At 42.5% G+C, this 26,810-nt stretch overlaps 1 protein-coding gene across 1 annotated transcript in view; it reads left to right on the top strand.

Annotated features, from left to right (window-relative positions):
- Nucleotides 1-26,810, top strand: part of usp31 (ubiquitin specific peptidase 31) — a 108,163-nt gene that overhangs the window by 26,480 nt on the left and 54,873 nt on the right. The window contains exon 2 of the mRNA XM_080206586.1: nt 25,494-25,631. Within this exon, the coding sequence (XP_080062712.1) occupies nt 25,494-25,631 (138 nt within the window). The remainder of the gene's footprint in view (nt 1-25,493; nt 25,632-26,810) is intronic.

A 26,810-nucleotide genomic window follows, 5' to 3' on the forward strand; every position in this document is an offset into this window, starting at 1 on the left:
TTTGTGTTGTGAGACAGCAGTGCTAACCACTGTGCCACCGTAATATGTGAGAACATGTCTGGTTTCAAAAATATATTTTTTTAAATACCTTGTGCCTTTTTCTACTAATGTGTTCATTAGTTATAGTTCACTTACCCCAGGCATCTTAATGTGATGTATTTTGGGAAAAGGTATGATTTAAGAGTGACCTGCAGTGATTAGCTATCACGTCCCTAATCCTCAACTTTTCAGAAAGTAGGATAAACTAGAGAGCTGTATTGATCCACATGGTGGAAGTGTATCGGATCTGATTCATTCAATGATACTAGTGGGAGGGTCGGTAACTAGAGGAGACAAAGTTTAGGTAATCAGCAAAGGAACCATGGAGAGATGAGAATTTTTACTTTGGTAAATTGTTGTAATTTGAGATGCATTTTCTGAAAAGGTGAAGGAAGAATATTCGGTGTTAACTTTCAAAAATGAATTGGATGCACATTAAGAAAAATGGCAATGCTATCGGAGAAGAGCAGAGAGTGAGCCTAATTGAGAGATCTTTTAAAGAACTGGGACAGCACAATGGGCTGAATAGCCACTTCCTGTACTCTGGTTCAATAACAGCCTATTTAGAATAATGTTTAAACAGTGTCTTCAATGGTTAAAACATGTGCCAAAGAGGTAGTCTGTTCTAGGAAAATGATGTGATGAAGATTTGCTACTCTGAGCAATGAGACCTGGAAAGATTGAAATAGATAACATACTTGGATGGTGTCTTCTAATGACTATCTGCCTTGTTTAAATTGAGTAGGGTGTACCTTAAATAGCTGCTGTGTATTTTGGACCATTTGCCTTTATCTATCTATTTTTATGAAGCTGTTTATTCTCTTTTGCCCTTCCTGAGGGAGTAAATTTCAGAAAAGACTTGCATCAGTCATGCCTGAGTGCTGTTTGAAAAAGGGTCTTCTATCCTCAGAAGATAAGGTCTCTAAAGTATAGATTCACAAGGCTCTGATGGAGTTTCCTTTTGTGTCTCTGAACAGATTGTAGAATAGAGTATGAAGCTAAACTAGTTCTAAATATAAAAAATGATAGTAAAAGTTTTTACAAATATATAAAGAAGAGACTGCCTAGAGTGAATGTTGGACCCTTGGGGGATGAGAGGGGGGATTTAGCGGTGGGTATCGAGGAAATGGCTGACACTTTAAATTAGTTTTATGTGTTGGCCTTCACGGAGGAGGACACAAATAGCTTACCGAATATTAATATTAGAGAGATGGTAGAGATGAGATCCTTAATACAATTACTGTCACTAGAGAGGTAGTGCTTGGTAAACTAACAGGACTGAAGGTAGAGAAGTCCCCGGGACCAGATGGAATGTATCCCAGGGTTCTGAAAGAAATGGCAGAAGTAATAGCAGATGCCTTAGTATTATTTATCAAAATTCGCTGGACTCTGGGGAAGTGCCCGAGGATTGGAAAACAGCTAAGGTTACGCCGCTGTTGACAAAAGGCAGGGAATTATAGGCCGGTTAGCTTAACATCTGTAGTTGGAAAAATGCTAGAATCCATCGTCAAAGAAGAAATAGTAAGACACCTAGAAAAGAACGGTTTACTCAAGCAGACGCAGCACGAATTCGTGAAGGGGAAGTCGTGTTTAACGAATTTATTGGATTTCTATGAAGATGTGACTAGTGCGGTAGACAGAGGGGAACCTGTGGATGTGGTGTTTCTAGATTTCCAGAAGGCGTTCAATAAGGTGCCTCAAAATGTTGCTGCAGAACGTTAGGGTACACGGAGTTGGGGGTAAAGTGTTAGCGTGGATTGAGGATTAGTTATCTAACAGGAAGCAGAGAGTTGGAATTGATGGGTGCTTTTCTGGTTGGCAGTTGGTGACTAGTGGTGTGTCGCAGGGATCGGTGCTGGGGCCTCAACTGTTTACCATTTACATAGATGATCTGGAGGAGGGGGCTGAGTGTAGGGTAACAAAATTTGCTGATGACACGAAGATGAGTGGAAAAGCGAATTGCGTGGAGGGTGATGCACGTCTGCGGGGAGAGCTGGATAAGCTGAGTGAGTGGGTGAGGACCTGGCAGACGGAGTATATTGTTAGCAAATGAGGTTATCCACTTTGGTAGAAATAATAGTAGGAGGGATTATTATTTAAAGGGTGAAAAGCTGCAGCATGCTACAATGCAGAGGGACCTGGGGGTCCTTGTGCACGAATCGCAAAAACTCAGTCTGTAGATGCAGCAGGTGATCAAGAAGGTGAATGGAATGTTGGCCTTTATAGCGAGGGGGATAGAATATAAAAGCAGGGAGGTCTTGCTGCAACTGTACAGGGCACTGGTGAGGACACAACTGGAGTACGGTGTGCAGTTTTGGTCCCCTTATTTGTGAAAGGATATATTGGCTTTGGAGGGAGTACAGAGAACGTTCACCAGGCTGATACCGGAGATGAGGGGGTTAGCTTATGAGGAGAGATTGAATAGACTGGGCCTGTACTTGTTGGAGTTTAGAAGGCTGAGGGGGGATCTTATAGAGACTTACAAGATAATGAAGGGGCTAGATAGGGTAGAGGTAGAGAGATTCTTCCTGCTTAGAAAGGAAAACAGAAATAGAGGGCATAGCCTCAAAATAAGGGGGGGGGGGGGTGCAGTTTAGAACGGAGTTGAGGAGGAACTTCTTCACTCAAAGGGTGGTGAATCTCTGGAATTCTCTGCCTAGTGGAGGCTACCTCGTTGAATGTATTTAAGCACAGGTAGATAGATTTCTGATAGACAAGGGAATTAAGGGTTATGGGGAGAAAGCAGGAAAGTGGAATTGACCCACTTCAGAGCAGCCATGATCTTATTGAATGGCGGGGCAGGCTCGAATGGCTAGATGGCCTACTCCTGCTCCTATTTCTTTTGTTCTTATGTAAATTGTATTCTTCGGAGTGGAAATATCTTAAGTTGCCTCCCACTGAATTATCCATGGCGGATGCAACAGTAATTGAGGTCCCATAGTTGCTGAAAAGGGTGAATCTGCTGGACAGTAAAAATACATTAGAGGGGCAAATATTGAGTCAAACTGTTCCAAAATGAAGGTTGATGAAATGAAGGAAATACTCAGCAGTTCCTGCACCTTCTGTTGAGAGAAACAGGGGTAAAATTTCAGACCAATTATACTGTATCAGAACTGAGGGAGGTGAGAAATTAATAGCTTTTGAGCAAGGGGGAGGGGGAAGGACAGAGTAGGTTTGTGATAGGGAAGACTGCAGGAAAGATAAAATGGCAAAAGGCTTCATGGTACAAAAATCAAAGGGCGTGGTAATGGATATTGCAGTTGATGCATTTCCTTCATAGACATAGAATCTCTTCCATAGAAAGGTGCTATTGAAAAGGGTTGGGGTGTTGGGGAGTGGACTAGGATGCCATGGAGGAAATGATCCCTTCAGTAAGGGGAGGGTAGGGGAAGATCTATTTGATGATGACAACACACTTGAGGTGGTGAAATGGTAGAGAATTATTCATTGAATATGGAAGCTGGTGGTTTGGTGGTGAGCTCAAGGGAATCCTTATCATAGTTTTGGGAGGGAATGGAATGGGTGAGAGCAGAAGTGCCTGAGTTGGTTGGACTGGATTCTGAGCCTCATCAAAAAGAGCAATCTTTGTTTAAGGACAAAGGATGACACATTGGAAATGCCGATATGAAATTTTGCATTCTCGGAATAGATTTAACAGAGATGGGAGAATGGAAGCAATCTCTTGCATGAAGTGGGGTGTGGATCACAGATATCTTGTCCAACTCCCTTCAAAGAACGGTACAGCACGGAAACAGGCCGTTTGACCCACCAAATCTATGCCGATACAGGTGCCTCTTTAATTATTTTCTTGCCCCTATGTGGTCCATATCCCTCTATTCCCTGCCTTTTCGTGTATCTATCCAGATGCCTCTTGAACGTTGTTGTAGAATCTGCTTCCACCACCTCTTCTGGCAGTGCCCTCCAGCTGTTCACCACCATCTGTGTGAAAACTTGTCCCTTACACCTCTTTTCAACTTTCCCCCTCTTAATTTCAACCTATGTCCCCAAGTAGTTGACTCTTCTACTCTAGAGAAAAAGACTCTGACTATCCAATCTATTTAAGCCTGTCATAATCTTGTAAACCTCTATCATGTCCCCCCTCATCCTCTGAACTCCAATGAAAACAATCCAAATTTGTTCAACCTTTCTTCATAGCCCATATCTCCAAGCAAGGCAACATTCTGGTAACTCTCTTCCAATGCATCAACATCCTTCTGGTAGTGTGGTGATCACACTACTCAATACTTCAAACTCCAACACTCAATACACAATACTCCAAATACAGCCTAAACAAAGTCTTATACAGCTGCAACATGGTTTTCCAATTCCTATGCTCAAGGTCCAGACTGATGAAGGCCAGCATGCCTTCTTGACCATCTTCTCCACCTGAGTTGTCAACTTCAGGGAACTGTGGATCTTCACACCTAGATCCCTCTGTATGCTAATATTTCTCAGGGCTCTACCATTTACTGTATACTTTCCTTCTTCAGTAGACCTTCCAAATTGCATCACTTCATATTTGTCTGGGTTAAGTTCCATCTGCCATCTTTTGGCTCAGATCTCGAGCCGAATTATATTCTGCTGTATCCTGTCATGGACCTCCAGTCAGAAACTGCTACTCTCTGCTTTCTATGCCCAAGCCAGTTTTGTATCCATCTTACCAGCTCACTTCAGATCCCACATGACTTCACCTTCTATATCTGTCTGCGATGAGGAACCTGATCAAAAGCTTTCCTAAGACCCACGTATACAACATCCACAATCCTTCTCTGGTCAATTTTTTTGTTGCTTCCTCAAATAACTCAATCAATTTTGAGACATGACCTCCCCTTCTTAAATCCGAGCTGCCTATCACTAACAAGCCTATTCTCTTTCAGTTATGAGTACATCCTGTCACTAAGAATTTTCTCCAATAATTTCCTCACCACTGATGTAAGGGTCACAGGCCTGTAATTTCCCGGATTGTCTCTTTTGCCCTTCTTAAACAGTGGAATAATGTTAGCTACTGTCCAATCCTCTGATACCTCACCTGTAGCTAAAGAGGATACAAAGATTTTGGCCAAGGCCTCAGCAATTTCTTCCCTTGCCTTTCTCAGTATTCTGGGATAGACCCTATCATGCCATGGGGACTTGTCCACCTTAATGTTTTTCAAAACCTCCAACACCGCCTTCCTTTTTATCTCAACATGTCCTAGAATGTCAACATCCTCCTTTCTACACTCACCATCTAGCACATCCTCCTTCTTTGTGAATACTGGGGCGGCATGGTGGCACAGTGATTAGCACTGTGCCTTACAGCACCAGGGACCCAGGTTCAGTTCCTGGCTTGGGTCATTGTGTGGGGTTTGCACATCCCCACGTCTGTATGCGTTTCCTCCAGGTGCTCCAATTTTCTCCCACAATCCAAAGATGTGTGGGTTAGGTGGATTGTCCATGCTAAATTGCCCCCAGTGTCAAGGGGACAAGCTAGGGTAAACACATGGGGTTATGGGCATAGGGATTGTGATTGGTGCAGACCTGATGGGTTGAATGGCTTCCTTCTGCACTATAGAGATTATATGAGCAGTTAAGGACTTCACCCACTTCATCTGGCTCCATACACAAATTCTCTCCACTGTCACTTGTTCAAATCTTTCCTCAATTCTGATGGTCATTGATCTGAGATGTTAACTCTGTTTCTCTACACAGATTCTGCCTGACGTGCTGAGTATTTCCAGCATTTTCTGTTATTTTGGTTATTTAGCATTAGCAGTATTTTGCTTTTGAACAAAATGAAGTGTGAGTGGACAAAAATGGGGGAGATAGCTAAGCTTTGATGTTACTGGACAAATGTTCCGTCTTAGAGAGGGTCACCTGGTGGGGTAGTTTCAGAAAGGCTATGTGAAGGATGAGTTGCTGGGATTGTTTCCTCCCATTCAGGAGCTTACTCATAGTATAATGTCACTAGACTGCTTTCCTTATTCCAGCCCACTGTTGAAGGGCCAGTATGTTTTGGCAACCCAATTTGACTGTGTATGTGGACTCTGGTGACTGCTGCCCTTGCTCATTTTGAGTGTTGTTGTAGGTATCACCACAGATCAATGATTCACAAGTCGCATATGGAACAGAGCTGTCTGATTTTGAAATATTTGCCATTTGTTATATACTTGGTTATTTTCTGTGTTGTTCGCAATGCATGATTACAGATTCTTTTGGGCAGCTGGTAAGAAAGATGTCTTTTATGCTATTCGTGTGAGTCAATACTTGTTTGATTTCGGTTATGTTTATGTTTGTACTATTCTGCCCTTTTTTAATGTTTCCCATTATGCGATCAGTAAAGATTAGACATTAATCTCAGAAATATTTCCTATCTTCATTTAATTTTAGTCCTGTGACAGAGAGGGGATATATTTGAGGGTTCGGCCACTGAGTCTATATGGGTAGAACTGAGAAATAAGGGGGAAATCACTTTGATAGTGTTGTACTTTAGGCCTCCAAATGGTCAGCGGGAAATTGAGGGGCAAATATGTAAGGAAAATAGGGTGGTAATAGTTAGAGATTTTAACTTTCCCAACATTGATTGGGCCAGCCATAGTATTAGAGGGTTGGATGGAGAGAAATTTGTTGAGTGTATTCAGGAGGAATTTCTCATTCAGTATGTGGATGCCCGACTAGAGAGGGGGCAAAACTTGACTTCCTCTTGGGAAATAAGGAAGAGCAAATGACAGAAGTGTTAGTGGGAGATCACTTTGGGACCAGTGACCATAATTCTGTTAGTTTCAAGATAACTATGGAGAATGATAGGTCTGGCCAAAAAGTTAAAATTCTAAATTGGGGCAAGGCCAATTTTGATGGTATCAGGTGGGAACTTTCAAAAGTTTATTGGTGAGTCTGTGGGAAGGCCAAGGGATGTTTGGCAAGTGGCAGGCTTTCAAAAGTGTGTCAACCAGAAATCAGGGTAAACACATTCCTCTTAGAGTGAACATAGAACATTACAGCGCAGAACAGGCCCTTCGGCCCACGATGTTGCGCCGACCAGTTACAAAACAATGACCCACTAACCTAAACCAATCCCTTTTCGTCCATAAACCTATCCACGGATCTCTTAAACGCCCCCAAACTAGGCGCATTTACAACTGCAGCAGGCAGGGCATTCCAATCCCTCACCACCCTCTGGGTAAAGAACCTACCCCTGACATCCGTCCTATAACTACCACCCCTTAATTTAAAGCCATGCCCCCTCGTGCTAGATATCTCCATCAGAGGAAAAAGGCTATTACTATCCACCCTATCTAAACCTCTAATCATCTTATATGTTTCAATAAGATCCCCTCTTAGCCGCCTTCTTTCCAGCGAAAACAACCCCAAATCCCTCAGCCTCTCCTCATAGGACCTCCCCTCCATACCAGGCAACATCCTGGTAAACCTCCTCTGCACCCTCTCCAAAGCCTCCACATCCTTCCTATAATGTGGGGACCAGAACTGCACACAGTACTCCAAGTGCGGCCGCACCAGAGTTGTGTACAGTTGCAACATGACGCTGCGACTCCTAAATTCAATCCCCCTACCAATAAACGCCAAGACACCGTATGCCTTCTTAACAACCTTATCTACTTGACTCCCAACTTTCAGGGATCTATGTACACATACACATAGATCCCTCTGCTCATCCACACTATTCAAAGTCCTCCCGTTAGCCCTATACTCGACACATCTGTTATTCCTACCAAAGTGAATTACCTCACACTTCTCCGCATTAAACTCCATCCGCCACCTCTCGGCCCAGCTCTGCAACCTGCCTAAGTCTTCCTGCAAACTATGACACCCTTCATCACTATCTACCACACCTCCGACTTTGGTGTCATCAGCAAACTTACTAATCCACCCAACTATACCCTCATCCAGATCATTAATAAAAATTACAAACAGCAGTGGCCCCAAAACAGATCCCTGAGGCACACCACTCGAAACCAAACTCCATGATGAATATTTACCATCAACCACCACCCTCTGTCTCCTATCCGCTAGCCAATTCCTGATCCAATTCCCTAGATCACCCCCAATCCCATACATCTGCATTTTCTGCAGAAGCCTACCATGGTGAACCTTATCAAACGCCTTACTAAAATCCATATACACCACGTCCACTGCCTTACCCCCATCCACCTCTTTGGTCACTTTCTCAAAAAACTCAATAAGGTTAGTAAGGCACGACCTACCCGCCACAAAACCATGCTGACTATCTCCAATCAATTCTTTACTCTCCAAATAACTATAAATCCTATCCCGAATAATTTTTTCTAAAACCTTGCCCACAACAGAAGTGAGACTCACCGGTCTATAATTCCCGGGGAAGTCTCTGTTCCCCTTCTTAAACAATGGGACAACATTCGCTAACCTCCAATCTTCCGGTACTATACCAGAGGCCAACGACGACCTGAAGATCAGAGCCAGAGGCTCTGCAATCACTTCTCTTGTCTCCCAGAGAATCCTGGGGTAAATCCCATCCGGACCAGGGGACTTATCTATTTTCAGACCCTCCAGAATATCTAGCAAGGCTGGCAGAAGTAGGGAACCCTGGATGACTCAGAATATCGAGGCCTTGGTCAATAAGAAAAAAGAGGCACATGACATGCATAGGCTGCTGGGATCAAGTGAATTCCTTGAAGAGTATAGGGGGCGTAGGAGTAGAGTTGAGAGAAATCAGAAGGGCAAAAAGGGGACACGAGTTTCTTTTGGCAGATGAGGCAAAGGAGAATCCAAAGAGCTTCTACAAATATACAAAGGGCAAAAGAGTAACAAGGGAGAGAGTAGGGCCTCTTAAGGATCAACAAGGTCATCTGTGTGCCGATCCACAAGAGATGGGAAAAATCCTAAATGAATATTTCTCATCAGTGTTTACTATTGTGAAAAGCACAGATGTTAGGGAACTTGGGGAAATAAATAGTGATATCTTTGAGGAGATGCTGGAAGCCTTAAAGAGCATCAAGGTAGATAAATTCCCGGGACCTGATGAATTGATCCCCAGACGCTACGGGAGGCTAGAGAGGGAATTGCGGGTTCCCGAGCCGAGATATTTGAATCATCTATAGTCACGAGTAAGGTGCCTGAAGATTGGAGAATGGTAAATGTTGTGCCTTTTGTTTAAAAAGGGCTGCAGGGAAAAGCCTGAGAACTCCAGGCCAGTGAGCCTTACATCTATGGTGGGGAAGTTATTGGAAGGTATTCTGAGAGACAGGATCTACAGGCATTTACAGATGCAAGGTCTGATTAGGAATAGTCAGCATGGCTTTGTGACTGGAAAATCATGTCTCACAAATTTAATTGAGCTTTTTGAAGGGGTAACCAAGAAGCTAGCTGAGGGCAGTGCAGTTGATGTTGTCTACATGGACTTTAGCAAGGCCTTTGACAAGGCACCGCATGGTAGGTTGTTGCATGTAGTTAAATTTCACAGGATCCAGGATGAGATATCTGAATGGATACAAAATTGGCTTCTTGACAGAAGCCAGAGGGCAGTTGTAGAGAGTTGTTTTTCAAACTGGAGGCCTATGGTCAGCGGTGTGCCTCAGGGATCAGTATTGGGTCCACTGTTGTTTGTCATTTATATTAACGATTGGGATGAGAATATAAGAGGCCTGGTTAGTAATTTTGCGGATGACACCAAGATTGGTGGCATAGTGGACAGTGAAGAAAGTTATCTCCGATTGCAACAGGATCTTGATCAATTGGGCCAGTGGGCTGACGAACGGCAGATGAAGTTTAATTTAGACAAATGTGAAGCGATGCATTTTGGTAGATTGAACCAGGGCACGACTTTTAACATAAGAACATAAGAAATAGGAGCAGGAGTAGGCCGTCTAGCCCTTCGAGCCTGCCCCGCCATTCAGTAAGATCATGGCTGATCTGTCGTGGCTCAGTTCCACATTCCCGCCCTCTCCCCATAACCCTTAATCCCCTTGCTTATCAGAAACCCATCAACCCGCGTCTTAAAAATATTTAGTGAGGCAGCCTCCACCACTTCAAAGGGCAGAGAATTCCAGAGACTCACCACCCTTTGAGTGAAGAAGTTCCTCCTCAACTCCGTTCTAAACCGCCCCCCCTTTATCTTGAGGCTGTGCCCCCTAGTCCTACTGTCCTTTCTGAGCGGGAAGAGTCTCTCCACCTCTATCCTATCCATCCCATTCATCATCTTATATGTCTCAATGAGATCTCCCCTCGTTCTTCTAAACGCTAACAAGTACAAGCCTAGTTTATTCAGCCTCTCCTCATAGCTCAACTCCGGTATCAGCCTAGTAAACCTCCTCTGCACTCCCTCCAAGGCCAAAATATCCTTGTGTAAGTACGGCGACCAAAACTGCACACAGTACTCCAGCTGCGGCCTCACCAATGCCCTATACAGCTGCAGCAAGACCTCCCTACTTTTATATTCAATCCCCCTCGCTATGAAGGCCAGCATCCCATTCGCCTTCCTGACCACCTGCTGCACCTGCAGGCTGGGTTTTTGCGACTCATGCACAAGGACCCCGAGGTCCCTCTGCACCGTCGCCTGCTGCAGTTTTTCGCCACATAAGTAATAGTCCTTCCTAGCATTGTTTCTACCAAAGTGGACCACCTCGCACTTGCCAACATTAAATTCCATTTGCCAGTTCCTGGCCCACTCGCCCAGCCTATCTAGATCCTTCTGGAGACTCTCCACACCCTCCGCGCAATTTGCCGTTCCACCAATCTTGGTGTCATCAGCAAATTTCGACACCATACACTCGGTCCCCTCCTCCAGATCATCTATATGAATGGTAAATAGCTGAGGCCCCAGCATCGACCCCTGGGGCACTCCACTAGTCACCGACCGCCAATCCGAATCGCACCCATTAACCCCCACTCTCTGCCTCCTATTTGACAGCCAATCCTCTATCCACGCTAACACCCTACCCCCAACTCCATGCCCCCTTACCTTCTGCAATAACCTCTTGTGAGGTACCTTGTCAAACGCCTTCTGAAAATCAAGAAAGACCACATCCACCGGCTCTCCTCTATCCACCGCCCTAGACACATCCTCATAGAACTCCAATAAATTTGTCAGACACGACTTCCCCTTAACGAAACCGTGCTGCGTCTGCTCTATCAAGCACTTCCCCTCAAGATGCCTCGCTATTTCCTCCTTGATGACGGATTGTAACATTTTACCTATGACAGACGTTAAACTAACCGGCCTATAATTCCCCGCCTTTTGCCTGCCCCCCTTCTTAAACAACGGCGTAACATTAGCCGTTTTCCAATCTTCCGGCACTTCCCCGGAATCCAGCGATGTCTGGAAAATAACCACCAAGGCATCCACTATCACCTCTGTAACCTCCGCTTTTGGGAGAGTTACAGAACAAAGTGATCTAGGGGTACGTGTTCATACCTTAGCTTGAAAGTGGACTCACAGGTGGACAGAGTGGTGACAAAGCCATTTGGCACGCTTGGTTTCATTGGTCAGAACATTGAATACAGGAGTTGGGACGTCTTGTTGAAGTTGTACAAGACATTGGTAAGGCCACACTTGGAATACTGTGTGCAGTTCTGGTCACCTTTATTATAGAAAGGATATTATTAAACTAGAAAGAGTGCAGAAAAGATTTAGTAGGATGCGACCGGGACTTGATAGTTTGAGTTATAAGGAGAGGCTGGATCGACTGGGACTTTTTTCTCTGGAGTGTAGGAGGCTAAGGGGTGACCTTATAAGGTCTATAAAATAATGAGGGGCATAGATCAGCTAGATAGTCAATATCTTTTCCCAAAGGTAGAGGGGTCTAAAACTAGAGAGCATAGGTTTAAGGTGAGACGGGAGCGATACGAAAGTGTCCAGAGGGGCAATTTTTTCACACAGAGGGTGGGGAGTGTCTGGAACAAACTGCCAGAGGTAGTAGTAGAGGTGGGTACATTCTTGTGTTTTAAAAAGTATTTAGATAGTTACATGGGTAAGATGGGTATAGGGGGACATGGGCCAAGTGCAGGCATTTGGGATTAGCTTAAGAGGTTTTAAGAAGGGGGAGGGGCATTGACACATTGGGCCGAAAGGCCTATTTCTATGCTATAAACCTCTGACTCTATGACTATCGATTGCAGCTATTCTCATTAAGCTAGAAAATGATCATAGGCTGCCCAGTGAGGAAAAATCCCTGCACTTGACCTCTTTCCCTCTGGTACCAACCATAACTTCCAATCGGCTCTTAAATGATACTAGGGGTTTTATCTTCACTGTCTTATCTGGAAATCTATTCCTCTTTCTGACCTAAATTTGTTTATAACTAGTTGGAAATTTGCCCTTTTGTCTGACTGCCATGTTTTGAATCAGTGTTCTCAATCTGATATTACCTAATCTTGTTGATGTCACTAGTTAGTTTCCTCCTTTTGCAAGTCAAGTACCCACACCCATCCATCTTTCCAACTCAGTCTTGCAATGATTGAAGTTGTTCATGCATTTGGGGCAGGTCATGCACTTCTTTTGCAGAGTTTTGTTGAGTGGAAGATTGGTCCACTGCTTGTGTGCCTAATCGTTATTCGCAGCTTGTAAGGCAAGAAGAGATTATTGTTACTCAGCTCATCCTGGGGCCTGAACTGTGATCATTAGAAACAACTCCAGCAAGTTTTTCTGCATAGTTGTGATGTTATATATGCATCATGTAATAGATAACCCTGTAAACTTGTGCATACAAAATTAAGTCCTCTGCTTCTTGCCATCTCGAACAAATATTTAAAGAACGATTGAATTGTCCTCATATACCCCCATATCACCCATCTTCTGTTAAATCTCTTCAATACTCTTGCCACCTCCAGAGATTATTCCAATGCTATCCTTGCTTGTTTCATCTAAGTTCTGCTCTTCACAAATTAGAACTTTTCCAAACCTCTACATTTTTTTTAACTAAACCAAACCTTAGTCCCTTAACTCCCCTTGTCCTTGGAAACCTTCCTTTGGTCCCTGTATGATTGGTTTGCCTCATCTCTAGGTTCCCGCAGGGTTTCACTGTTCCTCACCTGTGACCTACTCCAATGCTGTGTTCTAGTATGCTCTTTAACTGACTATTTTGAAGAGTGGACTGAGTCCTGTACTGCATCTTTGGGTGCATAGTCATAAGATGTCTCAGCTCCCTAATATAGAATGTTTATTTTATTAGTGTCACAGGTAAGCTTACATTAATGCTGCAATAAAGTTACTGTGACAATCCTTTAGTTGCCACACTCTGGCACGTGTTTGGATACACTGAGGGAGAATTTAGCATGTCTTTGGACTGTGGGAGGAAACTGGAGAGCCCAAAGTCTTCATATACACACAGGGAGAACGTGCAGACTTCGCACAGACAGTGATCCAAGCCGGGTCCCTGGTGCTGTGAGGCAGTAGAGCTAACCACTGTGCTGCCCACATGTATCCCTTAAACTGTTCTGATTTGCTTTTTGTCCCCCCTCCCCTCCCAATAAAAAGTTCCAGTTTCTTTTTTAACTTGTGCTTGGTTGCTAACACGTTATTGCTCAATGTCTGATTATATTGATTGCCTCTGAGAAGTGCTTTAGGATGTTTTATTTGATTGAATCTTCCAAAGAGTGACAGTTGAGGTCAGATTGCTACTCAGTCCCTATTTCTTTTACATTAAGAAGAAGCTGCGCATTTCAGGCCCAGGCTTCCAAAATGGACCTCGTCAGAAATGCAGATTGTACCTGTTCTTGGAGTTTATGTTTATATTGCAGGATTGTCAGGGGAGTCGAGCCATGCCCTCTTTTTATGACACTGGCTGCTGTATTTTGCTAAGTCTTCATTTATTAACACTAAAAAGCTTTGGAACATTTAAATAGTTTTTCATTATTTTAGGACGTGTGAGTAGAGTGGTAAGGTTGGGGGGAGGGTGGAGTGGGGGCTGGGGGTTGGGTCGGAGGGGGGAGTGTCAAAGGCTTGGTGAGCGGATTTAGCTTGTTGGCGAGGGGAGGGGGTGGGGTGGAGGGAGATGGGGGAGTTTGTTGTATGATTATCCAGGAGTTAGGCCTTTATTATTCAGTCTAACATTTCCTAGATAACTATCCAGGTAAGTTAGTTGGAACCTTCCAAAGTCTCCACCTGTATTTTGGGGAGCTGCCCATTAGAAGTTGAAGAAACTGGTAATTCCTGCAAAGTCCTTGTATTGTGACCTCAAAGGCGTCCCATAGTTTATTCGTCTGGTGTATGACCATCTGAAGACAGGAGGATCTGGGCCATTATGTTGAAGGGACTGTAAAATTGCAAGTTGTTGTAATACCACAAAACTCATAACAAGATTCTGAGATTGTTTTTGCTGATATAGGACCCTGATGAATTTGTGACTGTGTTGCTAGGACCTTCCCAACAGGAAAAGAGTGGGTTATTGGGGAAAATAAATAATAAACGATGTGTTAGCTGTTAGAATTGTTCACGTATTATGATGAAGGCATTGCCTGAAACTTATTCTCTTTAGTGCCGAGATAAAAGGTCTTGCCCTTTGGTGCAGGTAGGAAAAGTGTTAAACTAAGTGGAATTGTTGGCTTTACAGAAAGAAGGAACTTGCAATTGTATAGTGATTTCTGCAGGATTGGGACCCCTTAATGCACTTTGTAGCCAAGGAAGTATTTCTGAAGTGCAGGAAAGTGTTAACATTAAATTGCATAGACTTCAAAGCAGCCTATTGTAATACATTTGAGCCATGGAAAAAAATACAATAAAAATTAGTGGAATTACACCAGGAATAAGAGATTATTATTGTGAAGGAGGCTTATAAGTACCAAGACCTTTTCCATCAGAAAGTGTGAATTTAATGGGAGGGTTTGACCATTTCTGAAAGGTTTTGAGTCAGCTGTCAGAGTTACACTGAGTTGTATATTCAGCATTATTAATAAAGAGATAAAGGAGAGTTGGCAGATTTTTTTCCCACAGTGTTGAAACATGGAATGCATCATAAGTAACTAGTTGAAAAGACAGGATATGGGAAAAGAGCAGGGCAATTGCATTTGAATAAGCAGCTACTGCTGGAGCGAACACTAGTTCAGACTAATTTATCATCCTGCTTTGCCGTTAAAGGGGAAAGAACATCTTGGGATTGCACTCTCCTTTTCTGAGTATTAATATGTTGGCTTGTTTTTAGTTGAAAATTATAGTGGTGCCAAAATGCGTGGTATTTTCCCAGGGTTGGCCAGACTCGATAAACACAGTAAGAGGTCTCTCGACACTAGGTTAAAGTCCAACAGGTTTATTTGATAGTAAATGCCACAAGCTTTCGGAACGTTGTTCCGTCGTCAGGTGAGTGAACATATACCTACAAGCAATCTGTAAACACAAGGCAAATAGAGATGGCCCACAGATCATGAAATACAATCCAAACAAAAAGTAAGATTGTCATCCTTACCCAACATTAAACACAACCCTTGTAATGCACAGTCAATCCTGCCACAACATTTAATGCCTGATTTGTCCCCTCCAGTACTGCACCCATTCACTGGACATGTAGAGAGCTCTTGCATCATGGAGTGGCTCCATTCAGTCAAATGTAGCAATTTCCATCCTCTGGGATTTGGTATTGTAGGTAATCTGAATTTCTGGAATCAGAGACTAAAACAACAGCACATGGTTTGTGATCACTGAATTTATGGAATGTTGTTTGTACAATAGACTTTAGCAGGCGCAGCACAGTGGCTAACTAGGGTGGGGCCTCTTAAATACCTTTTGAGTTAATTGATGGCTCTGCCTTTCATGTACATAATTTTGAAACATCCAGTCAATGGGAATTTGAATCCATGAGTTTTTGGTTATGGAGCCAGCTGGTTTAGAGTATGGCACCAGATTGTAAATGCACATTCCACACACTTGACTCAGTTGAAGCCAGTTTATATTGGACTGCAGGGTGAACTTAAAAAACTGTTTCATGTCTTTATTGTATTAACTGATAATTGATTAAAATCTGTGTACATTGGCTAGGAGAAGGAAAGGAAAAACATGCTGTGCTTCATTTAGCATGCAGCGTTGTTACATCTTGCTGTTCACACAAGATGAGCACTCCACTAATTGGCTGATTTGCAGCTTCCTTTCAGAGCTTGTTTGCTGCTGAGAGCGATGTGGTTCCACTGAGTCCAGGAGGTCAACTTCAATGGATGCCTGGAGGCATAACTGTTCAGGAAAGCAGTGGGAGTTGGGGGAGCCATTCATTCCAACCACTGGGAGGCTCAGCTGCTCAACTCAGACTTGCAACAGAATTAATTTGACATTTGTTGCCCTGCATGGTTTTAGATACGCATCAAAACTTTGGACAAGATGTATCCATGGGATACATTGCAGAAACTCGGCAGGGTTTCTCTGATAGCACCTCCAAAACCCACAATCTCTGCCTCTTAGAAGACCAGAGGCAGCAAGTATAAGTTCAAGTTTATTTAATAGTGGCAGAGGTGGGCTTACATTAACTCTGCAATGAAGTTATGGGAACTGTATCACCTCAAAGATCTCCCGCCCTTGCCAAAGTCTCTCACCATCCTGAATTTGACTGTCAGTTGGCTATTTCTTCATTGCCGCTGGGTTGAAAACCTATAATTCCCTGTCGGTCAGTAATGTTGGGAGGACGGCAGCAGTTCGAGAAGAGTACCAGCACTTCAAAGATAATTATGAATGTTAACTATACCTGTATCCCTAGAATGAACATTAGAAGTGCATGTTTGCAAATCACAATTTAAACATGTACTACTTTTGTGGGCTGGCTGTTGTACAAGTATAAATGGCATGGTTTCTGACCACCGGAACTGCCACTGCAGAATTACTTGTTAAAGCAGACTTTACTCAATTCAGCTTTTTAAACAGTGCATGACACTCAGTTAAACTGTAAAAATGGTGTAACAATTGAAAAATGTGATTAAAAACCTATCAGCCCAAGATGAACCTGTAATTGTTGTTGAAAAGCCTCTGCACAATGATTCAGTTTAGCTTAATCTGGGACAGATGGGACAACAGATGGTGAAAACAGACACTTCACTTCAGACTACCTCTATCACAATTAGATTTTGTCACCACAAGAATCAAAACTTGAAGTGTGGACAACACTCTGTCATTTCTTGTCCCACCTGCAGCCAGTTTGAGTCTTGGGAATTCCATTGTTGAGCCATGATTAAATCGTAGAATCTTACAGTATTTGAAGGAGGCTGCTCAGCTCACCATGCCTATGCTGTTTCCTGTAGCTCTGCTCATTTTAGTTTTCAAATATATACCTAATTTCCCTTTTGAAAGTTACCATTGAATCTGCTTCTTCCACCCTTCAGTTAATGATTCCAGATCACAACTTGCTGTTTAAATCTGTGCTTCATTATAGTTCTGATGAAAGGTCATTGACCAGAAATGTTAATTTTGTTTTTTTCTCCACAGATGCTGCCTAACTGGCCAAGTATTTCCAGCATTTTCTATTCTTCTCTCTCATCTACCCTGTGTTTTAACGCAGCCCAGTGGTGCCTGCGAAGGGCCTGCTAGAAATTAATTTGGGATTGCTGAAAGCTGTCTACAGCCCAAAATATGCCCTAATTTAATGCACAGTCTCATTGAGAATTTAGGAAATGGAAAGGTGTTGTAATTGTGTAGGAGGATTGATTTTGTTGCAGTTCAAAACCACTGCAATGTGAAAAGTGTCTGTTGTTTGCTTGTAGAATAGGCTACAATGCAGAATAATTCACTGTCATGAAGTATTTGGACATTTGAGATGTGATTCGACACTAAGTAAATGCTATGTGCCATCCGAATGTAACTGTATGTGTGGGGAGCAGAGAAAGATAAAATGCAACCACGTGGCTATGTAATGGATGATGTGTTCAATGAGGTGCAGAATGCAGTGGAGTGCAGGTGGTCCATTTTTCCAACTTGCCAGTGCTGGCTTCCAATTCCTTTCATAGGAAGCCAATACTGATACTTATTGGGCTAGTGCATGTTTTAATATTCTTCACCATTGATTAAGTTTTTTTTTCTCCTGCTTTTTGTTTTTAATTGCTCATCCAACCCTATGGCTCCAGCTCACTACCAGTTAGTTACCGACTGATGATACTATTGAATTTGCCCTTGTGGAATGCAGGACTATGGGGGTGTAGTTGCAGGGTGCTTGATGTACAAGGCAATTCTGCAGCCTGAATTCAGTGCATCTTCTTGTTGGCATGGCATGAATTGGAAATCTATATTGCAGGGATTATACACTGATGTGTGCTGTCTTTGCGTTATTTACTCGTTCCTCATTGTCTTGCATTCAATTGGTATTTAATCTGAGAGTGGTGCATAGCTTTAAAACATTGCTTAAAACTTAAATTATTAAACTCAGGACAAAAAGGTACAGCCTGATGTTAGTCTGGGGCCCATCTTGTTCAAAACCAAATATAGATCTTTGTGTCAGGATAAGAACTGAACAGCTGTTCACCACTGACCAGCAGTGAGATGTTGCAGCTGGTTTCACCAGATTGTCAGTGTTGCCGTGCAATCCCAAACAGAGAAAACTCTTTGGGAGATTGTGAATACAGTTCTTCAGAATAGCAGCAAATCTGTTCTCTGACTGCAGACTACATTTAAAGCAGTTTACATTACACTTCAATCTTACAGCTGTTCTTTCAGGTTTGGAGTTGAGCTGATCTTTGTATATTCCCTGTGCTGCACTTGGAATGAGACAGTAAGCAGGTAATTTGTACAGATGAAAATCCTTGGCTTGTGGCAGTTGTTCAATATTTATTTCATGGTTTTAACCTGCAGATATTGATCTTTTAGGCCTAACAATATTTTTTTATTAATGGTTATGTGATTATTCAAGAGTATGAGTCTCTACAGTTAATGCTCTACCTATATTGATATTTACTGAGTTTGAGATGCCCTTTTTCCCAAATAACATCCAGTATTAACTGTAAGCTAAATCTAGCAAATAATTACTGCACCCAGGTTAAGGTGGTCACATCTGGGAAATAGACTTCTGGTTCAGCGAAGATGGAAAATGGCTGTTTCTCTTGGGAGACAATAGCTGCAACTTGCTGCAGTTCTGATGTTAGCTGTCTTTCTTCCTCTTAGTGTCCTATAGTTGCACCATTTCTTTCCCTTTGATTTTATCCCACAGTAGAGTCTGTTTTTGGCAGGTACATGTCAATTTCCTTATCTCGCTACTATGAAATTACCATCTCCATAGCCACATTGTTTTCTCTAGTCACTATAAAATATTAGTTTTCTGCAATTTGCATCTCATCATTTCTCTAGCCAGCTGCCTCGAATCAACTCCTTGCTTTACTTTTTGAATCTTAATTTTTCCCAATTCTTAACATTAACCAACATTCTTCCCTCAGGCAGTGTCACCATTAGTAAATTAATTGAATTACGTTTAATTACATAAAGCAAGTAGTGATGTAAATGCAAATGTCTGACAGTGGGTGGAATGGTTGTAGCATTGACTGACTTGTGCAGAAAGATTGAGATTGTTAGAGGTCATAGCAAGTGACTGCTTGTATTATGGCTTCTGCTTACGGAAAACACCTTTAGGCAAGAATCTGTGGATATACTTCAATTATCACACAGTGCAAGTTCAGTAGTAGTATAGGTACTTCCAAAGTACATGCAATAGAAAGTGACTGCTATCTGTTCACAAACCAATGATTGTAATCACCACACTCCAGGACTGGAGGAAAAAGGACATGAAAGTGACCAGTGTGTTTATTATGGGTTACTGATCAATGATGTAATGCTGACAGAATTCTCACTTGAATTATCAGTGTAAAGAAAATTGCATGATTGAAGTGAGTCTTAAGTAGAAATGTTTTCTGCTGCAAGCAGACTGCTCTGTCCCAAACCAGGAATTGGGCTAGTGCTTTCTTGATAACTTAGCTGATTCAATATTTTGCTTGGTGGTAATGACCTGTTATTGAAAACTGGGCTTGTGGGTGTTGAGTGAGAGTGTATTTTACTCTACATTGGGGCTCAGGTCAGTAACTTGCGCAGTCTTAATAGAACCTTGAGCCATCATTAGAGCAGTTTAATGGTTCACTGTATATAAAATTGAAAAACTTTAATCCTGTCAGCAATTGTTCTGCATTAGTGTTATGTAACAGTTGACCAATTCTTACTCCAAAAGATTGCTAAAAGCCAGAATAACTTTTGATTGTTTTCCTGTGGGTTTTCTGGATTGTTATTTCAGTATTTTCTCTCCTTTGTTTTGATCTGCTTATCTCCTTTGCTCTTTTTTTTGGTATTTACCTTGTGTTTAACTTGCATCTGTTAATTCATAATTTAAATACACAATAGTCTCTCAAGCAGTTTCAGCTTTCTTAGAATTTCCACATTGGCTCTGTCAGGGCTAAGTATAGATTGGGGTTTGGTCCTTTGTTCTTTGGGATGCCTTTATTCTTCCTGACAGAATGGACAGTTTCACATTTGTCCACAACTTCATTGCAGTGTGAAGATAAACCGATTTGTGGTGATAATTTAAAAAAAAGACACTCCATTTGTCATATTTTGCCCAATCACTTAACCATAACGGGTGGCACAGTAGTTAGCACTGCTGCCTCACAGTGCCAGGGACCCGGGTTTGATTACAGGTTTGGGTCACTGTGTGGGATTCTGCACGTTCTCCCCGTGTCAGACATGGCTTTCCTCTGGGGGTTCTGCTTTCTTCCCACAGTCCAAAAGACGTGCTGCTTAGGTGCATTGGCCATGCTAAGTTCTCCCTCAGTGTATCCGAACAGGTGCCGGAGTGTGGTGACTAGGGGATTTTCACAGTAACTTTGTTGCAGTGTTATTGTTAGCTTGCTTGTGACTAATAAGTAAACTTTTTAACAATCTGGCCCTTTGTAGCCTCCTTCACAATTTACTTTCCCACCTATCTTTGTATTGTCAGCAAATTTAGCAATTGTCCCTTCAGTCTGTCCGTCCAAGTCATTTATATAAATTCTTAAAAGTTCAGGCCCCAGCACTGACCACTGACGCACCATTTATTGCATCTTGCCAACCAGAAAGTTATGCCAACTATTTCTGCTAGCTAGCCAGTCTTCAATCCATGCCAATATGTTATTCCCTGAACCACGAGCTTTTATTTTACGTAGTAACCTTTTGATATGACACCTTGAATGTATGCTATTCTGCCTATGGAATCATATGTTTGCTTTCATTTTTCTTCACTGTGTGGCCTGTTTGTTGCACTGAACAGTCCCTTTTAAGATGAGTGCATATGCAGTTATCTTAAAGGGAACATTGGTTATGTACTGCCTATTCTAGTATTGTCTGGAATTGTCTCTCAGTTGGTGTTAACCTTGTAATACATGGAATTAGCATTACCTTTTGGTTTAACATACTGGTTTCTCATTACTCACTTCCCCATTTAGATTCCTGCAGAAAGATTCTGCAAATCCCCTCTTCCTGTGCACACAATTGAACCAGATGCCAGGATGCCAATGCAATCTTGCATTCTGCATTGCAGCTGTCCTCCCTGTTAACATTCCCTTGGCCCCAGGAGCTCAGGAAGTATTTGGTTTTGTGCAATATTTGACCACCTCTATCTGGGCTTCTCCTGTAACCTTTAATTTTATTGCTAACCAACACTTTATTCAACAGAGTTTCTTCCGTCAGAAAGGTTTTCATTGGTGCCATTAATTGGGATGCTATCATTAGTTTTTAAGAATATCAAAGATGTGACAGGATAAATAGCAGTGGACTGTTTCTGGAGTTTAAATGTCACCAAGAGGTGCCTCGGGATGATTAAATGTAAATGATTTAGAAGAGAGTTGGAAAAGGTAAGCTGTGAGGAGGGTATAAAGTGACTTCAAAAGGATATAGATGGATTATGTGATTGACAAGAAGGTGGCATAATATGTGGCAGTATAGAATAATTAAGGTGAGAGACTAGTAAATGTCAGTGTTTAGCAGGGTATGGGTGTCCTTGTCCACGAGTCACAAAGTTAGCATGTAGAGAAAGCAAGCAGTGAAGACATATAGGAGTTGCAGTTTAGGAGTAATGAGTGGGGCTCTGGTGAGACCACATCAGGAATAGTGTAGACAGGATTGAGCCACTTTCCCAATATACTCCCCATCTTTCTGTGCCTAGGAGCAAGGCAAATGAAGCATGTGTTTATATCAATTTCCATAGCTAGTTTTTCCTGGGACAAGTTGTTAATCTGTCACCAGAGGCTGTAGCTGCAGCCACTTCACATCAAGCTTGACTAATCAGGCAACTTTCCCACTCTTTTAACACCTGCCTTTGGTGTGATGAGAGGATTTACAAGTTGATAATCTGTTTGGCCATGTCATAATGAGTTATGAGCCTTGAGCCATGGCCTTCCATGACTGTCCTGGAGTGGCACTCAAATTTGGAGCTTCTGGTTCAGAGGCAGCACCACTACCTGCTATGTCACAAGATTTCCATACTTCTCTTGCAGGGAGTGCAACAAAGGCTCACTGGATTGATTCCTGTGCTGCAAATGCTATCTACAATGAGAGGTTGAGGAGAAATGGGTCTATATTCAATTTCAAAGAATGAGACTTAAATTATTGAAATCTATGAAGTTCCTTGGGGGCTTGATAGAGTAGATGGTGAGAGGTTATTTCCTTGACTGAGGAATCTAGACTTTGAGGAAATAATGTCTGGTACAGGGGTTGGAAATTTAAGATGCAAATGAGAAGTTTCTTCACTCAGGATTGTGAATCTTTGGAATTCTCTATCCAACAGAGCTGTGGCTACTCAACCATTAACTATATTCAAAACAGCAATAGATTTTTGGAAGTGAAGGGAATCTAGGAATATGGGGAAAGGGTGGAACAGTTAAATTGAGATACAATCAGTTGTTACTTATTGAATTGGGAGGGGGGGAGCGGACATGAAGTCCTCCTGCTCTTCTTTCTTTTGTTCTCTACTTTTGCATATTCATTGGAAACCAGAATGTTGTCTCTTGCAATTCAAGTGCAGAGCTAACTATTATCTGGTAATCAGAGCTTTTAGAATGTATTGGGTCATAGACAGAATAAACATTCTCCATTATCATTCTGACCAATTTGGTTAGATGGATGTGCCAAGTGAGGTATTTTTTAAAAAAATGTTTCTTGGGATGTGGGGGATTCTGGCAAAGGCTGCATTTATGAGCCATCTCTTGTTCTAAAGTTCAATGCCAGGTGGTCAGCAAGATCCCACAAATCGTAAATGAAATAAATAGCTTTTTCTGGTTGTACTTGGAAGAGCAATGTTGGACAGGAAAGCAGGAAGTTTCCTGCTATTCAAAATAGTTTATTCATGTACTCAACACATTCCCTGCTCTGTTAATGTGTGTTCCTGAACCTTTGTGCTGTGCCACCACATTTAGTATTCCATCCTTTATCAGGTAGGTAAGTTTTATGTCTCATCCTCTCCCACTGCCATTCTCAATTTGATATGATCACTTAATTTACCTTTTCTCTTATATGATCTGTTCCACCTTACTCTACATTTCCAACCTTTCTCTATATCAATATATATATATATATATATATTGACCCGGCTGCTTTATTTATTGAAAACTTCTTCCTCTTGCACTCTCTGCAAGGATCCTCATTGCTTGCTCCTACGTTCTTATAAGAACATAAGAACATAAGAACATAAGAAATAGGAGCAGGAGTAGGCCATCTAGCCCTTCGAGCCTGCCCCGCCATTCAATAAGATCATGGCTGATCTGTCGTGGCTCAGTTCCACTTTCCCACCCTCTCCCCATAACCCTTAATCCCCTCTCTTATCAAGAACCCATCAACCCGCTTCTTAAAAATATTTAGCGAGGCAGCCTCCACCACTTCAATGGGCAGAGAATTCCAGAGATTCACCACCCTTTGAGTGAAGAAGTTCCTCCTCAACTCCGTTCTAAACCGCCTCCCCTTTATCTTGAGGCTGTGCCCCCTAGTCCTACTGTCTTTTTTGAGCGGGAAGAGTCTCTCCACCTCTATCCTATCCATCCCATTCATTATCTTATACGTCTCAATGAGATCTCCCCTCATTCTTCTAAACTCTAATGAGTACAAGCCTAGTTTATTCAGCCTCTCCTCATAGCTCAATCCCCTCAACTCCGGTATCAGCCTAGTAAACCTCCTCTGCACTCCCTCCAGGGCCAAAATATCCTTGCGCAGGTGCGGCGCCCAAAACTGCACACAGTACTCCAGCTGCGGCCTCACCAATGCCCTATACAGCTGCAGCAAGACCTCCCTACTTTTATATTCAATCCCCCTCGCTATGAAGGCCAGCATCCCATTCGCCTTCCTGACCACCTGCTGCACCTGCAAGCTGGGTTTTTGCGACTCATGCACAAGGACCCCGAGGTCCCTCTGCACCGTCGCCTGCTGCAGTTTTTCGCCACGTAAGTAATAGTCCTTCCTACCATTCTTCCTACCAAAGTGGACCACCTCGCACTTGCCAACATTAAATTCCATTTGCCATTTCCTGGCCCATTCGCCCAGCCTATCTAGATCCTTCTGCAGACTCTCCACACCCTCCGCACAATTTGCCTTTCCCCCAATCTTGGTGTCATCAGCAAATTTCGACACCCTACACTCGGTTCCCTCCTCCAGATCATCTATATAAATGGTAAATAGCTGAGGCCCCAGCACCGACCCCTGGGGCACCCCACTAGTCACCAACCGCCAATCCGAATAGCACCCATTGACCCCCACTCTCTGCCTCCTATTTGACAACCAATCCTCTATCCACGCTAACACCCTACCCCCAACTCCATGTCCCCTGACCTTCTGCAATAACCTCTTGTGAGGTACCTTATCAAACGCCTTCTGAAAATCCAGAAAGACCACATCCACCGGCTCTCCTCTATCCACTGCCCTAGACACATCCTCATAGAACTCCAGTAAATTTGTCAGACATGACTTCCCTTTAATGAAACCGTGTTGCGTCTGCCCTATCAAGCAATTCCCTTCAAGATGCCTTGCAATTTCCTCCTTAATGACGGATTCTAACATTTTACCTACCACAGACGTTAAACTAACCGGCCTATAATTCCCCGCCTTTTGCCTGGCACCCTTCTTAAACAACGGCGTAACATTAGCCGTTTTCCAATCTTCCGGCACTTCCCCGGAATCCAGCGACGGCTGGAAAATAACCACCAAGGCATCCACTATCACCTCCGCCATTTCTTTCAGAACCCTCGGATGCATTCCATCCGGTCCTGGCGACTTGTCCACTTATGTACGTCTTTAAACATGTTCACTTAGATTCAAACAACTTGTAGCATTTGTTTGAAGAGCAGGGAGTTTGTGTACCTGCCTGGTCAGTGTTCAACTCTTTCCTCAACAAAACAGATGCTTCATTTGTTGTGTTTTATGGGGCTTTGCTGCATGTATGTTGCCTGTGGACCATGCTTCAGGATTAAGTAATCAGCCACGAAGTGCTTGGGATGACTGCAGAACACAAAACGTGTGATTGTAAATGCAAATTTTTTTCTTTAGATCAGATTCTGGCAAGTAAACATATCTTTTTATTTTCTTTCAGAATGTTGTGTCCAAGAATGCTTTCCAATATCGTGGCACCTCACAGCACGATGCTCAGGAGTTTCTACTATGGCTTCTTGATAGGGTCCACGAGGACCTGAACAATATTGTTCATATAAATGGAAGGCCTGCAGTCAAGGTTTGATTGCTTATATTTAATAGGAAAAAGGGATAGAGAAAATCAGACAAATTTGATATTTAGGCCATTCATGTTGAGTGTTGTTCAGAGAATCGTACAACCCTAGAAGGCTGTTCGATCCTTTTGTGCCTGTGCCAATTCTCTAACTGCTCCCCAGATCCTTCCTCATGACACTGTAGTTTTTTCCTTTCAGGTATTTATCCAATTCCCTTTGGAAATTGTGTTTAAATCTGCTTCTACCAGCCTCTTAAACAATGTATTCCAGATCAGAACACCTTGCTGTTTCAATTATATAAAAGGTTCCTCAGAGCACATCAGGTTCTTTTCCCACTCACTGTAAATTTATGTTATCTGGTTACCAACTATTGTATTGCAAGGGACAATTTTACTTTTTAAAGAAAGTATTTTTAATTCCTTTTTTAAATTGGTTGGGGGGAGGATCTGCAGATTAAGGATCTCTGCATTTGGACTTTATATATTTTTAAAAAATCCATCTACAAGTCTTTGTCGGCATGTAGTATACTTAAATTCCACCAGATTTGAGGCTGAAAGCACACATTACTCTTTACATGACTTGCTGTTGGCTCTTGGCAGCTTATGTTTGGGATTGAGCGTTAGGGCACATGGCCAGGAGGGGAACTCTCGGCTTGGGAACTTTCTTGTTCTCTGCAATATCTCCCCTGAAAAGAAATATGCCCCAGTGACATGGGTACCTTTCTGTGGTATTTGAATCTGATCTCTCCATTACTCTGAATGTTTTGGAATCGGTGCCAGAGATCACAGGTGGGTTGATCCTGTGTCTTCAGCTGCTATGAAGTTTGAGTTATTTGACCTGCACAATTTACTTAAAATTTCTAGTGACAACACAGGATTGCAGGATTCAGAGCTACACAAGTCCTTAAAAGATTTTAATCAAATATTTTGTCCAGATAATGTCTATCACATGTATGTAAGAAATGAGTGGGCCTAATTTTTATGCACAGTCCCTTCAAAGCCCTCAGCATTTCTTGCCTAGTTTTTCCGAGTCTGTCTTGAGTCCAGAATTCCAATCTTGCAACAGGAAACTGAAATGTTCAGTGTAATGTGTTATTTACTTCCTTTCCACCTCTTCTGCCATTTTATCTGACATTAGTGTCTCCTTTGTCTTTCTCTGGCAGCACAGTTAATAACAAGAACTCC

The sequence above is a fragment of the Carcharhinus amblyrhynchos genome, chromosome 18 (genome assembly GCF_965287045.1).
Source record: "Carcharhinus amblyrhynchos chromosome 18, sCarAmb.v2.hapA, whole genome shotgun sequence".
NCBI lineage: Eukaryota > Metazoa > Chordata > Chondrichthyes > Carcharhiniformes > Carcharhinidae > Carcharhinus > Carcharhinus amblyrhynchos.